At 33.7% G+C, this 15,555-nt stretch overlaps 1 protein-coding gene across 2 annotated transcripts in view; it reads left to right on the forward strand.

Annotated features, from left to right (window-relative positions):
* Positions 1 to 10,357, forward strand: part of CHMP2B (charged multivesicular body protein 2B) — a 35,331-nt gene extending 24,974 nt beyond the window's left edge. For both annotated transcript variants that reach the window (XM_039223645.1, XM_039223646.1), the window contains 4 exons: positions 1,327 to 1,521; positions 4,868 to 4,970; positions 9,355 to 9,461; positions 9,641 to 10,357. In XM_039223645.1, coding sequence (XP_039079576.1) covers positions 1,327 to 1,521; positions 4,868 to 4,970; positions 9,355 to 9,461; positions 9,641 to 9,751 — 516 coding nt within the window. In that variant the 3' untranslated portion in view covers positions 9,752 to 10,357. The remainder of the gene's footprint in view (positions 1 to 1,326; positions 1,522 to 4,867; positions 4,971 to 9,354; positions 9,462 to 9,640) is intronic.
* The last annotated feature ends 5,198 nt before the right edge of the window (positions 10,358 to 15,555 follow it).

Raw genomic sequence — 15,555 nt, forward strand, 5'->3', positions numbered from 1 at the left:
AGTCGGCCGCTTAACCGACTAAGCCACCCAGGCGCCCCTTGAGCCTTGTTTTCTGATGCAAAATGTGGCATATTTTGGTGATTTTCTTTCTTCTTTCTTAGTGTACACTTGTAAAAAAAGATGAGTATTCTGTTGGTGATGGAATTATTAAAACTATTGTTTAGGTCTAGTTGGTGATAGTGTTTTATAAATTTTTATCATTACAGATGTCTGTTACTTGTTCTAACAATTATAGCAATGTACTTAAGAGAGAAGTTGTTGATATTCCTCATACTAATTGCGTATTTGTCTGTTTCTCCTTTCAGTTCTATCAGTTGTGCTTCACATATTTTTTTAAAATAAAAAAATTTTTTGTAATGTTTATTTGTCTTCGAGAGAGAGAGAGAAGGGGAGAGAGAGAAAGTGAACAGGGGAGAGGCAGAAAGAGAGGGAGACACAGAATCCAAAGGCGGTGCCAGGCTCTGTGCTGGCAGCACAGGGCCCAGTGCAGGGCTCGAACTCACTCACTAACTGTGAGATCATGATCTGAGCCAAAGTTGGACGGTTAACCTACTGAGCCACCAAGGCATCCCAGTGCCTCACGTAGTTTGAAGGACTGTTCTTAGGTGCGTGCACATAGAGGATTGTTTTAACATCTTTATATATTGATACCTTTATCATTATGAAATGCCCATTTTTATTTCCTGTGATATTCCTTTCTCAAGTTTTTTTTTGTCTGATGTTAATGTAGCCACTCCAGATTTTCAGATTTTAATAATTATATAGAACATATTTCCTATCTTTTTACTTAGCTTTGGTTTTGTAATTAAAGTTGGTTTCTTGAGATAGCATATAGTTGGGTTTACGTTTTTATCTAAAATGACAACTTGCCTTTTATTAAGGTGTTAGATGAACCTTCTCACTTAATGTAATTGTCTATATAATTAGCTTTAAATCTACCCTTGTGCTTTTTGCTCTGTCCCACCAACTCTTTTTTTTTTCCCCTTTGTTTTTTTTTTTGTTTTGTTTTTTTGGGCTTTTTTTTCTTTATCCTACTGACTTTTGGGTTGAGCTTTTCCATTTTCTCCTGAGGCTCCTTGTGAATATGGTTTTTGTAGACTTGCTTTGTATTTGTTGATGAAGGTACTAGTTGTGTCTTTCCCATGTAAACATGTAGAATAAATTGATCTCTCCAATTACTCTTTCTCTACGACTTTATGACCACCTTTTCTTTTCATGTTCAGGGAGAAAGGGGTATACAATGCGTGTTTGATTTTTCTTCTGAAGTAAATCATTGGGAACTACTTACCAATGATTTTATTCCCCTCTTTTTATTTCCTTTCTTAGGAATTAGAAATTAAGAAAATGGCTAAGATTGGTAATAAAGAAGCATGTAGAGTTTTAGCCAAACAGCTTGTACATCTACGGAAACAGAAAACAAGAACTTTTGCTGTAAGTTCAAAAGTCACTTCTATGTCCACACAAACAAAAGTGATGAATTCCCAGATGAAGATGGCGGGAGCAATGTCTACTACAGCAAAAGTAAGTGGCGACCTTATATCCTTACATTTATAGTTTTATCTAAGATATTAAATGTCAGCATTCACATCAGATTTACAAGTATCTCCTGATGTATGTGGAGTATGGAATCTATGTAATATTTAGTAAAAGGAGTTATAATAATCCAGATAACTACTTCTAGATTTTTTAAATTGAAATATAGTTAACTTAAAATAGTATATTAGATTCAGGTGTACATAAATTCTTTAGTGATTTGTTTTACTATAAAATTTCTTCTGTTAGAACATTTTGATTGTCCTTAGTTCGCATGTAGCTTCTAAATTTTTTAAATTGACTGAAAGTATTGTTTGCTTTTCCCCTTAAATGGCCAGAAGATTTTTGGTCTTATTTCATTAGGCTAGAAGTTTTGATTACTTCTGAGTAATAATTTCCTCTTGATTCATTTTCATGTATGTGTCAGAAGGATATACGATTTCAATCAGAAGGACTTAACAGTTAATTTTGACAGGAACTTATGTTTAACTTATGCCCTTTGTATAAAAAATAAATGTTTTCACTGTGGAGTTTAAAGGAATTGAGCTTTTTGATTTTTTAATAAATAATGAGCTCCTTGATGTATATGAAGTACTGTGAAGAATAAGAAGACAGTTAAGACAAAGGCCCTGTTCTCAAAGGTTTTATAGTTCAGTTAGGGGTGTGATGGGAGTAGGGAGCAGGGACATTAAGCTATTTCTAATGGGGAAACTACCCACTATACATCAGTGTGTGCTGAATTTCAGTGAACTGTTCAGATCTTTGAATTGGGTGATCTGAAAGACTTTGCAGAAGACCTAGGTCTGAAAAATATCACTAGGTGTTAAATATAAGGAAGGAGAAGTATTTGAATATGAGACCAAAAGAAAAGAAAGCCACAGAGCAAGAGAAAGTATGAGGTTCATATTAGAAAAAATGGTATGTACAGTTGATTCTTGTTATTTGAATGGTTAATGTTCTGTAAGTTGGGAACACTGAGTTAGCGAATATTGAATCATTGCTCCTAGGGGAAATACAAGGTTAGGTTCCTGTGAGCCTTTAGGGACAACATTTTTGTCAACCAACTTATACCTAACATTGTTTAATGTGTGTTTCTGTTGAAGGACACCATATTTAATAAGTATTACTGATTCATTAACATTGAACTCATGCCTAATCAAAGCTAAAACGTATTTTCTCCACGAACACCTCATAGCTTCCTACGCTTAGGAACACTACACAACACTTTAGAACTATGGTTGGGGCCGTTTTAAATGGCAGAATCACCAACAAAAGGTACAAAAATGTGGCACTAAATAGACCACAGTAAGGATAGTTGTTTATAGTATGAGGGTTGAGACAAGAAAGCAGTGTCACCTTTTTTGACCTCAGCTGGAAACAACCATGTTGGGCAACTCAAATGTCTTGCCGTTCTCTATGTGTCCACAAAGGAACAAAAAAGCATTCTGAGTATTGGTTTCAGGTTACAAATAAATTTTAATGAGTAGGCATATCCACAAATATGGACTCGAGAAATAATGAGGAGCAACTATCATTGTTTTTTTAGATTACAGAGCACACAAAAATAGATTTTTCCCATTTTAGGTGCAGAAAGTACAGTGACACATTATGTTCTTAAAAAAAAAATAGAGGAAGTTTCAGTATAAGTTTTGTTCTGTTAGTTAACTTACTCTTGATGGATCTTTGACATTTTACAGTGAAAAATACACACTTAAGGGCCAAAACTTTTGTTATCCTTTTTTGTTTCACAAGTGGACAGAACTAAACATCTAATTTGGGAAAATATCATGTGTGATGATCACACAGTTGAGCTGGGTAACTTTTCAATAATGTTAAGGGGAAAACTACTTATTTTGCAATTTTTTTTTTACAGGTAGTAGGTTAGGAAAAGGTACTGAATATGGTCCTGCCATACAGAGATGGTTGAACTGGAATTTTCACTTAATTATTTTAGAACTGTCTTAATTCAGCAAATACTTGTTTAGACCCTAGAGGTAGGAACTGTAACAAATGATGGGTATGAAGTAGACAGCAGAACCAGGTAAGGGCTTAAACTGGATAGTCTGTTTCAAAAACAGCTCACTTGAGAGGTAGTTCAGCATAGTGATTAGGAGCATACATGCTGGAGCAGATTACTTCAGTTCAAATCTCACTTCTATCCAGTAGCTTTGGGACTTTCGGCAAGTTAATTTCTGTGCCTTCATTCTCCGTTTATAGTGTAAGGAAAATGGTGGTGCCTAGTACATAAGGATTTGTCAGGTTTAAATGTCTTTTAACTTTAAATGTTATATGTGAATAATTATGCTTTAGGTACAGGGTCTGACACATAGTTAAGGCTATATAGGCATTTACTGCTTTATTGTTATCATTATCATCATCGTTAATATTATTAAGATGCAAATAAAGTAATATAATTTACGTCAGTAAATAGAGAATTCCATCTATAATGAGTGAGATCAGTGTGGCTAAAGGGCAGCGGTACAAAATAGGACTAGCTCGTTAAGCAGAGTTCAGTGGTGTTTGGTCTCAGAATTATGGAATTTGGCTTTTAATCCTAAGAGGAATGGAAAGCCACTTGAGAGGTGTGTGTGGTTTGGAGACGGATAGGGGAAATCTAGTGTTACAGTTTACTTTTGCTGCAGCATTGCATACAGATTGAGAAAAGAGTGCTTGGTGTCTTTGAAACTTAAGTGTTTTGTATTGTATAGTGTCTTTTTTAATTCTAACTAACTGTATGTAATATACATGTATGTGTACATTTTGTGTATAATATGTATAAATATTTTGCCCATTCTAGATAGCATTTCTCTCTTTTAATGAAATAACTTGTGAATATAAAAGGTAAGAATTCTTTTTACAGATTTTTGAAAACTCAGTGTTCTGTTCATTTCTTTAAACCATGATTTAAAATATGTTAACAGTTTAAGTATTCATGCTGTGTGTCCTTTTTCATTTAAACATCAAAAGCTTAGTGACAAATTTTGTCCAATTTAAATTACTCTTATTTTCAATTTAGTCATTAACTGCTTGGCACATAATGGGCAAATGTAGTTTTCCCATTTGAATAGCAATAGATGTTTTTGTTGTTGACAGTGTTTTTTAATTACTTTTTTTCCCCTACTGTTCATGAGTTTTTTCACCCTGGTCTTTATTATACAACAGTTAAGCAGATGGTTTCCAAATATTTCATTTTTTTCTAGAATACTTAATACTCTTGTTTGTTTGTGGCAGGATGTATAACATGTATCTAATTTGATGTGTTCCCTTTGAACTTATTTCATAATAAAATTTTCCCAGTTATATAGCCAACACAAATCTTTCCTTATATTTAAAGACCATGCAAGCAGTTAACAAGAAGATGGATCCACAGAAGACGTTACAAACAATGCAGAATTTCCAGAAGGAGAACATGAAAATGGAAATGACTGAAGAAATGAGTAAGTTTAATAATTTGTAATGAAATTTACAATTTTTTCATCTTTGAGTTAGCCAGGTTTATTTACTAGACACCTCATATTTTTTTTATTTTATTTTTTACATTTATTTATTTTTGAGAGACAGTGAGACAGCGTGAGCAGGGGAGGGGCAGAGAGAAGGAGACACAGAATCTGAAGCAGGTGCCAGGCTCTGAGCAAGTGGTCAGCACAGAGCCTGACGCGGGGCTTGAACCCACAAACTATGAGACCATGACCTGAGCCAAAGTCCTACCAGTTAACTGACTGAGCCACCCAGGCACCCCCAGAAACCTCATATTCTAATTCATAAAAGCACAAATGTTGATAAAAATGATACAGCACCCTTCTGAATAGATGTCTATATTTTAACTCTAATACATTTTTTAAAATTAATAAAAACCATTTTAATGTTTGTTTTTGAGAGAGAGAGACAGAGCACTAGCAAGGGAGGGGTAAAGAGAGAGACACACACACAGAATCTGAGGCAGGCTCCAAGCTCTGTTCTGACAGCTCACCACACCAACCACAAGACCATGACCTGAGCTGAAGTCGGACGCTTAGCTTAATGCATTTTTAAATTGGCAATGTATAAGGCTCAAAATTCTATCCAACTTCAGTGGAAGGAAAAATGTAAAATATGATATACCATATTTCTATGCCATATTGGCCTCAGCAGTTTTACTTTATAGATTAGGGCACCAAAACCAACTTGTGAATAAAATAATTCTTCCTGGTATGAATGTCCTAGTTTCAGAGTTGTGTTGATTCTTTCATACTGTAGAAGATGTCTGTTTTTAGTGGAGGTAGAGATAATGGAGCTCTTTTGTTCTTATCTTTTTCTTTTCTCTCCCAAATTTTGAATATAGCTAATTGCATGTTGTAGAAATATAGAGATTATGAAGGAATGAAATTTTGAAAAATCCATTATCATACCTCCCAGATATAGTTACTATTACTGTTGTGTTTCTTTCCTATACTTCTCCATATCTTATAGTAGTTAATCCTCTTACATGTGCAATTTTGAACCTTTTTTTGCTTTTAAAAAACATGATAGTATGATATACACATGTACTCACAACCTTAAGCCTTTTCTGAAGTCTTTAAAATGGCATTAATCCTGCATAACATCAATATTAAATAATATCAATCTTAATTTATTGCACCATTCTTACATTGGTCATTAAGACTGTTTTAAAATTTGTAGTGTATTTGATAATCCTTTGATAAAAGTTTCTGTATTATTTTTGTCTACATTTTCTACTTCTCAGAGTATTAACTTTTATAAAGCTTTTGGTTTATACTACCAAATTCTTCCCAGAAAGACTATCCCAATCTTTATTTTAGCAGTTAGAGCTTCTGGTCAACAATGAATAATTACCTGACATGCTATGTCAAAACTGGTATCATTATTTTGCAAAGATATTTTCTAATTGTTTTACAGTTATGTAGAGCTATGCCAGATTAGTTCTGCATAGCTACCAGCATTTTAATTTAATGGCATGTGGTGTATAAAATAGTATCTGATGAAATTATCAGGATTACTAAACTCATCACTGTTCAAGTATTCAAATTAAGAATATCTGTTTTCTTTTTAGGAGTTAATGAAGTTGTATGTGTATCTTTGATAGTTCAAAAAGTTTGTTAGCTTTGACTTTGAATCTTTGGAAAAATATGACTTTTTTGAAACATCATTAGTGAATTATTAATGACTGTGAGAATTGTCATTTATATAATGATTACAGTACTAGCAAGTTCATGTGGTTTCCAGTGATGGCACAGGTGTGAGCAGATCTTAGAGGAATTAACTTTTCCATTAAGCTATAATGAAGAGAATCAATAAGCTCTTACTTAGAACTCTTATCTATCATAGTTTTCATTTTTATTTTAGTACTTTGCAAATGAGTGTGAAAGAATAGTAATTGTTGGTAATTACTCATTTCTTCTATAACCTACTAAATTACACTAACATTAATATTTAAAGGTAAATTCAAGGATTCAAGGTTTAAATTGATACATCTTTTTCCAGTTGAAAATTTGTGTGGTACACTGCTACTCCAGAATTTGTTCACATTCAAGTTTTGGAAAGGATCTTTGAGAAATCTGTATTTATATATATACATATAAAACCATATACATATATAGTATATAACCACATAATATATATAAATATATATATAGATGGTTAATTTTTCACGCTTTTTCTGAAAGCATTCTTCTTTTAATCCCTGATTACACCTCTCTGTTCCTTTTTCTCCTCTATTCCCTTCTTTCATTTTTTTTTTCTGCAGCTGCTTCTTTATTGGGGCCCTTAGAAACTTTGACCGGGATTCCCCAACTCCATTATTACTTCACTAGCATCGGAGTAGTACAACTGCTAAATTATTTTTCCAGAAACTTACCTCTGAGCATGCCAATAAGATTCCTTTAGTGGCTTCTTGCTGACTACAAAATAAAATCCCCAGATGTAAATCAAAAACAATTTTCAAATCGTGCCCCTTTATTTTGCAGCGGTAAAATGACAGTCTCCACAAGTTGAAAAGGTACTAAATGGAAGAATTGAAACTCTGATAGAAGTCTTAACATTTTTATTTCTTCAGAGATGATATTCCATGTTTTTGTCCTTAAATTTAATATTACCATTTACAAATTTGTTTTTGAGCTAACACAAAAAATCAAATTGTCAAATCATGTTCATACCAAACAGAGGTCTTAACCAGTATCGAGCTTTGTTAATATTGTCAAGGATACCAGCAATTAAGATGCATATGTGAAACGAGGAGAAGGCTGGGACATCCCAAATTATTCCCCAGATCTTTTTTCCCCTATCAGACATAAGCTCTTTGACCCAGAATAATAGATGATGTGGCTAATGAGGTTTGCATATCATCTCCTATTGAAGAAACATTTAGGTTGTGAAACATCTTAAATTTATCCCTCAGATGGTTATCTGTCTTATCTGATATTTTCTAGGAAGTGATGGCACATACAGTCATATATTGTAGGTTTGTTTACTATAGCAGCCCTAAACCAAGGACATCCTAACAACATTCCATAGACAAGGACACTCTTACTGGCAAATATTAGTCTGTTTACCAGGAGTGCAATTAGCTGCATGCTTACAAGGAGATAAACTAGGTTACCTGTCTGTCTTCCTTTGTGGGCATCCCCCAGTAATCAGGAGAATGACTATGGTCCAGCTGCTTTACTTCTTTCCCTCCTAACCATTTTCTGTTCATGCACACAACAGAACTTAATCTTCTTTGAATATGTCCCTATTATCTTCCACCAAGTCTTTGCTCATCCTATTCCCTCTGTCTCTGATCAAATGCCTTGCATCCTTCAAGAACCACCTCACATGTTACTTTCTCCCAGTTGGATATCATCTCTTCCCTTTTATAATCATCTTTCTTTCTTAGTTACCACAATCTGATTTTTTTCTTTTCTGCTTAAGTGTAGACTACTTTAAGGTCTTCATTCTTCTCCCTCTATACATTAACTGTATTGGTACAACATTCTAGGCCCTTTGTTTCAAGGATAAACCAGGCATAATAACATGATACTTTCTGTAGAGAAGGCTTTCCTTAAATACTTTGGGAAGGGAAGGAAGAGAGGGATATAGTAGTAATAATCTTTACAAGGTTAAATTGAACATCATTCTTTACACAAGTTTAATAAAATATTGAACCTTAGACTTTGTTAGAATATTTTACCTACATGTTGAATGTAAATTTAAGAAAGTTGAAAATATAATTATAGGTATAAGCAGAGTAAATGGTCTATGAAATATTTACAGTATATTTGACTCCTACATATTCTTCCATGGTCAGATTTAACAGCTACTAGTTCAATGAATAAAATTTGTGGAATCATATTTTAAAACTTTGGGGGTGCCTGAGTGGCTCATTCGGTTGAGCCAAGTGGCTCACTTGGTTTCAGCTCAGGTCACATTCTCATGGTTCATGGGGTCAGGCCCAACTTTGAGCTGACACATTAAGCCTGCTTGGGATTCTCTCCCTCACTCTCTCTACCCCTCCCTCACTCTCTCTTGCTCAAATAAACTTAAAAAAAAAAAATTTAAACCTTTAGCTATGAATTTCATATAGTTGTTGTTTATTAAAGATGCATTTTTAAAAATCAGGATAGACTTGTTTTATTATAGGAAAATTTGTGTTGCAACAAAAATTACTCCAGATTAGTAATCCAGAAATGTATAAGCGAACTTGACGAACATTTGAAAAGATTCTCCTAAGTTTGCCCTTACATAATATACAAATATGTACACATTGTTGGACCACCTTCTAAAACTGTAAATCTAACTTGAAATCTGTTTGAAAGTAACTGCTTTGTTTTTCTCCTTCTCCCCAAGTCAATGACACACTTGATGACATCTTTGATGGCTCTGATGATGAAGAGGAAAGCCAAGATATTGTGAATCAAGTTCTTGATGAAATTGGAATTGAAATCTCTGGAAAGGTATGTCTTTTCTCAGAAAGCGTTTCTACCGCTTTTGTCACTTTAATTAAGTTGACCTTTCCTGTTAGATGAAGGATTTTATATTTGTTTGAATGTAAACATCTTTGAAACACATTCTTGGTGTCCTTGCCCCATGTTTGATAACGCACATTTTTCCCCTTTACCTTTCTTTAATACAGATGGCCAAAGCTCCATCAGCTGCCCGAAGCTTACCATCTGCCTCTACTTCAAAGGCTACAATTTCCGATGAAGAGATTGAACGGCAACTCAAAGCTTTAGGAGTAGATTAGTCAGAAAAATCATGATATTTTCCTTACATACAGTTATTTAGTATAAATCAGACACAGTGGAGATTCCTTTTACAAAATACATTTATTTGCAAAAATGAAGACCATGAGCAAACAGTTGTTTCCTAACCCATGGCTATTTTGAATCTTTTACCAAAGAACCACAAGGATGCAAAAATGGGAACAGTTTGGATTTTAATTAGAACTATTTAGGAGCGAGGATGTATAAAAAGTCGACTCCTTTTCTGCATGGCATAGAGGAATTATATTCATTACTTAGTGTTTATGTTCTATGTGTTTTTACACGGGATACAAAAATCTTGTTAAATGCCACTAGGCAAGGCACCAACTAAAGACACTTGTAAAATATTAAAAATATATCATTAATTCTGTATCTGTTGCTTGTCCTTTGTGAGTGATACATGTTATGACCATAGGCAGTTCAGCTGCCAAATTATTTTTAAATGACCCAAAAGAAGAGTGCTATATAAACATCTGTCTTAAAAACTGTCATGAGTTTTTCCTTTTTTTTCTTTCCCCCTTTGGGAGAACATTCTGGTAAGTTTATTACCTTTCAAAATGTGCTTGGCACTTGCCTTAAACAGCACATATTGTGCACATCTTTAAACTATTTTAACTGACAGAAAAAAATTACATTTTAAATTAATATTGAGGCCTCAGAAAAATTATCCTGGTTTTTTTTGTAAAAGCTTATAAAAATGAAAATAATTAGCAAAAAAGATAATTATTAACATTTTATAGTAATAAGACTATATTTTGGTCGGTCTTCAAAGAACTGAGAAAATTTTCCCCATGTAAGCTATTTAATATCTGATTAATTCTGATCATTAAATGTGTATCTTGAACACTCTAAATGGAAGCCATCATTCTTAGTTTAACACTACTATCACAATACTTGACCTAAATTTTAAAATAAAAATTAGCATTTTTTTCTTGGCAAATAAACTACAACTTTGTCAGAAATTACTGCCTAAATGTGTATTAATGTATTAGCCGTATTCTTTAAGGTGAAGTTACTTTGGTATTTATTTATAGAAAGTGAGAAAAAACAAAGTGGCACATTAGAGATAGAATTTAGGATTAGGTTAGTTTTAAAGAGTTCTGTTGTAATAGATGGGTTCTAGCACATCCCGCCATAAACACCCTGGAGGAGATCACTTAGGTGTAACCAGGCCAACATCTGATGATGGACATTTTGGTCTAAAATTGACAACGTGAATCCATTTTAGGGCTAGTACCATGTGGCATTTGGACTGGTGGGAAGAAGGAAAAGTTAAACTATATAATTCATAAAACATTGTATGATGTTTAAAGACAAGGTTGCATTGTTTACAGTATTAAATAGTTTCCCTGAACATGGATGGATGGGTCAAAACATTTTACTGGATTATGGAATGTCAACCCAGAATTTGTTTTGATTCTTGGATGTATATAATAATGCCAACTAACTTTATTTACTTTCTTGTTTACATGCCGAGGCTTTTGTTTTTAAAAATTATTTTTTGTTAAAAAAAATTCCAATAAAGATTTATTGCTGGTATGCTTTTTTTCCCCCTTTTACTCTGTTTTTGCCTTCTGCTAAAGATCTTTATGCATATCTAGTAGTTTTTTAAAATAATGATTTTTATTATTTTTCTGGAAGGAAAATCAAGTAATTTTGCTTCTTAAATTTTAACAAATGTCTTTTTTAAGAATTAGCAGTTGGCACAGGATTGATGTTTGTGAATGGAGCAAGTCTTAAGCATTGGTTTCACATGAAATTCATCTGATGATTCCTTTTCTAGAACTTCCAGGGGATAAACATTTTTAAGTATTATTATTTTTATGCAAATAAGCCTTCATGATTTCTTTATTTTCTGTCAAACATGGATACTACAGAAGGATGGATACTACAGAAGGCTTTGGGACCCAAGGTAGAGAGAAGAGCCCTTCTGATTTGGCTGTATTTATGAAATGCTCTTGTAGCAATTTTCACAATCGTTATAAAATTATGTTACACTATCCTTTACTAAAAATGAAACTCTCAGCTCTTAAGATTAGGAATCAAAGATTCTTATACGAGTTTAATGAAAATAGAGTTGATCTTTCAACAGTTTGCGGGTGTTAGGGGCAGTGACCCCATGCAGTCACAAATCTGCCTGTAACTTTTGACTTCCCCAAAACTTTAAAAAAAAATTTTTTTTTAATGTTTTATTTCTGAGAGAGAGAGAGAGAGAGAGAGAGCGTGAACAGGGGAGGGTCAGAGAGAGAGGGAGACACAGAATCTGAAACAGGCTCCAGGCTCTGAGCGGTCAGCACAGAGCCCGACGCGGGGCTCAAACCCACGAACCATGTGATCATGACCTGAGCCGAAGTTGGACGCTTAACCGACTGAGCCACTCAGATGCCCCAACTTCCCCAAAACTTTACTGTAGTGTACTGTTTACAGAAGCCTTACCAGTAACATAACAAAGCAATTAACACACATTTTATATGTTAACTGTGTTATATATTGTATCCTACTATAAAGTAAGTTAGGGACAATACAGTGTTAAAATCAGAAGATACATTTATGGTACTGTACTATATTGAAAAGAATCCACATGAATATGTGGATCTGCACAGGGTAAACCCATCTTGTTCAGTGGTCAACTGCATTTTTTTTTTTTTTTTAAAAACTACTTTCCCTAATTTCTCTTTCTGGTGAAAAGATTAACAACCCTATTCAGACAAGAGGTTGCCGAGAGAGAGTGGAAAAGTACAGCAGTACCTCTTTTACCAAGAAGGATGCAGTCCAATGTCACATTCTATTGGGATGTAAAAGTCATGGGTGGACGAGATCTCAGAATACCAGAGAAGTAGAATGTACCTAGAATACATAAAGTGATCATTTGTCAGGTGACTGTGTTGAATAGACTGTATTCTGTGCTCAGAGAGGAGTACCTGGCTAAGGCTAGGGCCAGTGGAAAGGGGCTCAAGATCATGACCCTCTAGACAGAGGGAATCTGGCAGCCTTGAGATTTATTCAACCTGCACAGTGATGTATATTTTATTATTTGCAGTTGATTGCCTTTAGGGGAAAACTGCACTCTCCCCTTAGCCACAAGTTCATTCCTTACTACCCAGTAGCCACACTGATCCCTGTGGGCCCAATTAAATATGTGCTCCTATTTTAGATACTCCCATGTTAAAACTAGGTTTGTGAACAGGTCTGAAAAGAGGCCTGTAATGACTTTCTCCTTTGATTACCATTATTCTGCAAGAATGTTTTTTTTTCAGCTGCATAAAAACAGATCAACTTTCAAATTTTCTCTCTGTAGAAATGAAGCCCCATAAAGGTACGTAACACCATTTTCTAAACTTAGTTCCTTTAAGAATCAAATGGATTGAATAACTTAGAGGAAGGCTGATGATTGTGAAGTCTGATTTAAGGCACTCTAATTGTTGGGACACCGCACAACACACACTCACCTTTCTCCGCACCCCTAGCTCCTCCAGAAGTTGACAGCAAGTGTACAGAGACACACTGCTCCCTTCTACAAAACACTGAAAATATTTTGTCACTAGATCAATCTTTCCGCCATTAGAGATGGAAGGGTGAGTGGATGAATGTCAACCATCTCTGTGAGATAAAATTGAATATGCCACTTGGTATAAGGGACAGATCTTTCCATTTTAATTAACTGTACTGAATTCCTAAAGATTTACCACTGAAGGGTTCACAAGAACATAAGATGGAAAGACCATTACTAAAGTCAACTTTTGCCATTTATTCCCAGAAGTATGAACACATAGGTAACTGCATAGCAAATTACATTTGTCTTTTAATTGCAGTTTAGGATTCTAAATAATATTAACCATTTTCTATTTTTAAAAAAGGTCTATATTAAAATATCTCAATGTAGTTAGAAGAGTCTCAAAAACTTAATACAAATAAGTTAATAGTAAATACTAATGCATTTATAACTAACATGAATAACTACAGATTTGCTATTTTGATATTAAGTATTGATTCAAAATAATTCCTTTTAGGGAGAAAAATTATTTCCCAATGCTAGCTGCATCTAAACCTTAATGACTTTATGGATGAATGTCTGATATTATGATCATATATATATGTGATGACGATATAAGCATATATACATGCTTATTTTTGTTATATACAGATTAAACATTCCCAGATTTGTATTTAAAGTGCAAAAAAGTCACTATTCTAGATATGTATTGCATTACATTTTTTCTATTTGCAACTTTCAGACATGCATATATGTATTTTTGTGTATGTATGTAGTATATATATATGCATGTGTATACATCTTATTCCTGCCTTTTGCAAACTAAAGAATCCCTTCCAAATTAACATATGTGGTAAGCAGGTGAATTATACAGAGAAGAACTTACATAATAACTACATGGCTCAGTAATATGGAATTTACTCTTGAAAAATAAGTCTTTGTATATTTTGTTCAACACCTCTTGGGTGCTAGATGTGTACTTAAGCATAGATGATTAAGCCACTGAAAACTATCTCTTTTTGTTACTATATCAAAGTTTCTAGCCATCCAATTAATTAATGGTGATTATGTGTGCCTAAATATATTATCTTTAGAGATTATGACCTATATAATGCCTGATCTTTATTAATATCACTAAAAGCAGAAGACTGGACTGCGTAATTTATTTAGTAAGCATTCTAAATCAATATAAAATTTGGTCTGTTTCTATTTTTGTTATATAAAAGAAACATTGCCAGCAGAGTTATATTCTAAATGCAAAAAAAAATCACTTAGATAATTATGTTACAGTTTGCGTCTACTTGCAAGTTTCAAAGAAGTGCATTTTTATAAATTAAATATGTTCTATAGATATAAATCCCTAAATTGAAATACTCAGTATGTCAAGCTTTTTCATCAATAACAAATCATATTCTAACCGATTAAACCAAAGTGGTAGTCTTTTTTGATAGGATCCTGACGATTTTCTGGGTTGTGAGACTTAAATAATGTTATTAAGTTAGGCACCCTTCAAGTTTGTAGCGATCGTTAATAGCACACTCCTAAATTGGTAACAGCACAACAGCACCTCACATGCCACTGCAAGCACACACTTTCCTAGGCATTGGAGAAACAAGAGCAAACAAGCCAGACATCATTCCTGCACTGTTGCAGCTTACAAAATAGTGGTTTGGGTTCAGAATCCATAAAGCACATTTTCTGTAAATAAACATCAAAACAGCTAAATCTCTGGGAAGAATAAAAAGATCAAAAGCGTCGCTTCTGATTAAGATTTATGCCTAAATGCACTAATAAAATTCTAAGGCACCCCTGTCTCTCAAATGCAAACAATCTAGTTCAAACAAACTATTAGAGCTGATGATAAACAAAGCATTGGTTACAATTTTCTCTTTGTATCTTCTATGGTGATATTCTTTAATTAGCATTATGACTGAAATACTAAAAAACTAACAAATAGCCTTGGGAAATGGAATCTTTAAAAGACCCATGTGTACACTCTTTGTGTGTGTGTGTGTGTGTGTGTGTGTGTAGAGGAAGAGAGAAAGACTGAAAATGATTACTGTTTTATTCCTGTTGGTATCTTTGGCTTCAAAATGTGCAGTTTGGCTTCTGAGAATATCTTAAAATAAGTCAGCAATATTTAAAATGTATTATTTTTTTAAAGTAGAAAAGCTTCTGCAAAAGTTGTTAATATAAAATGATTTTTTGAAGCCAAATAACTAATTTCTATTTTTGTTGGGGAAGAGAAAGGAAAGAAAAATAGAAAACTTGGATGTTACACTATAGTAAAGT

The sequence above is a fragment of the Hyaena hyaena genome, unplaced genomic scaffold (genome assembly GCF_003009895.1).
Source record: "Hyaena hyaena isolate Hyena2069 unplaced genomic scaffold, ASM300989v1 scaffold_1416, whole genome shotgun sequence".
Taxonomy (NCBI): Eukaryota; Metazoa; Chordata; class Mammalia; order Carnivora; family Hyaenidae; genus Hyaena; species Hyaena hyaena.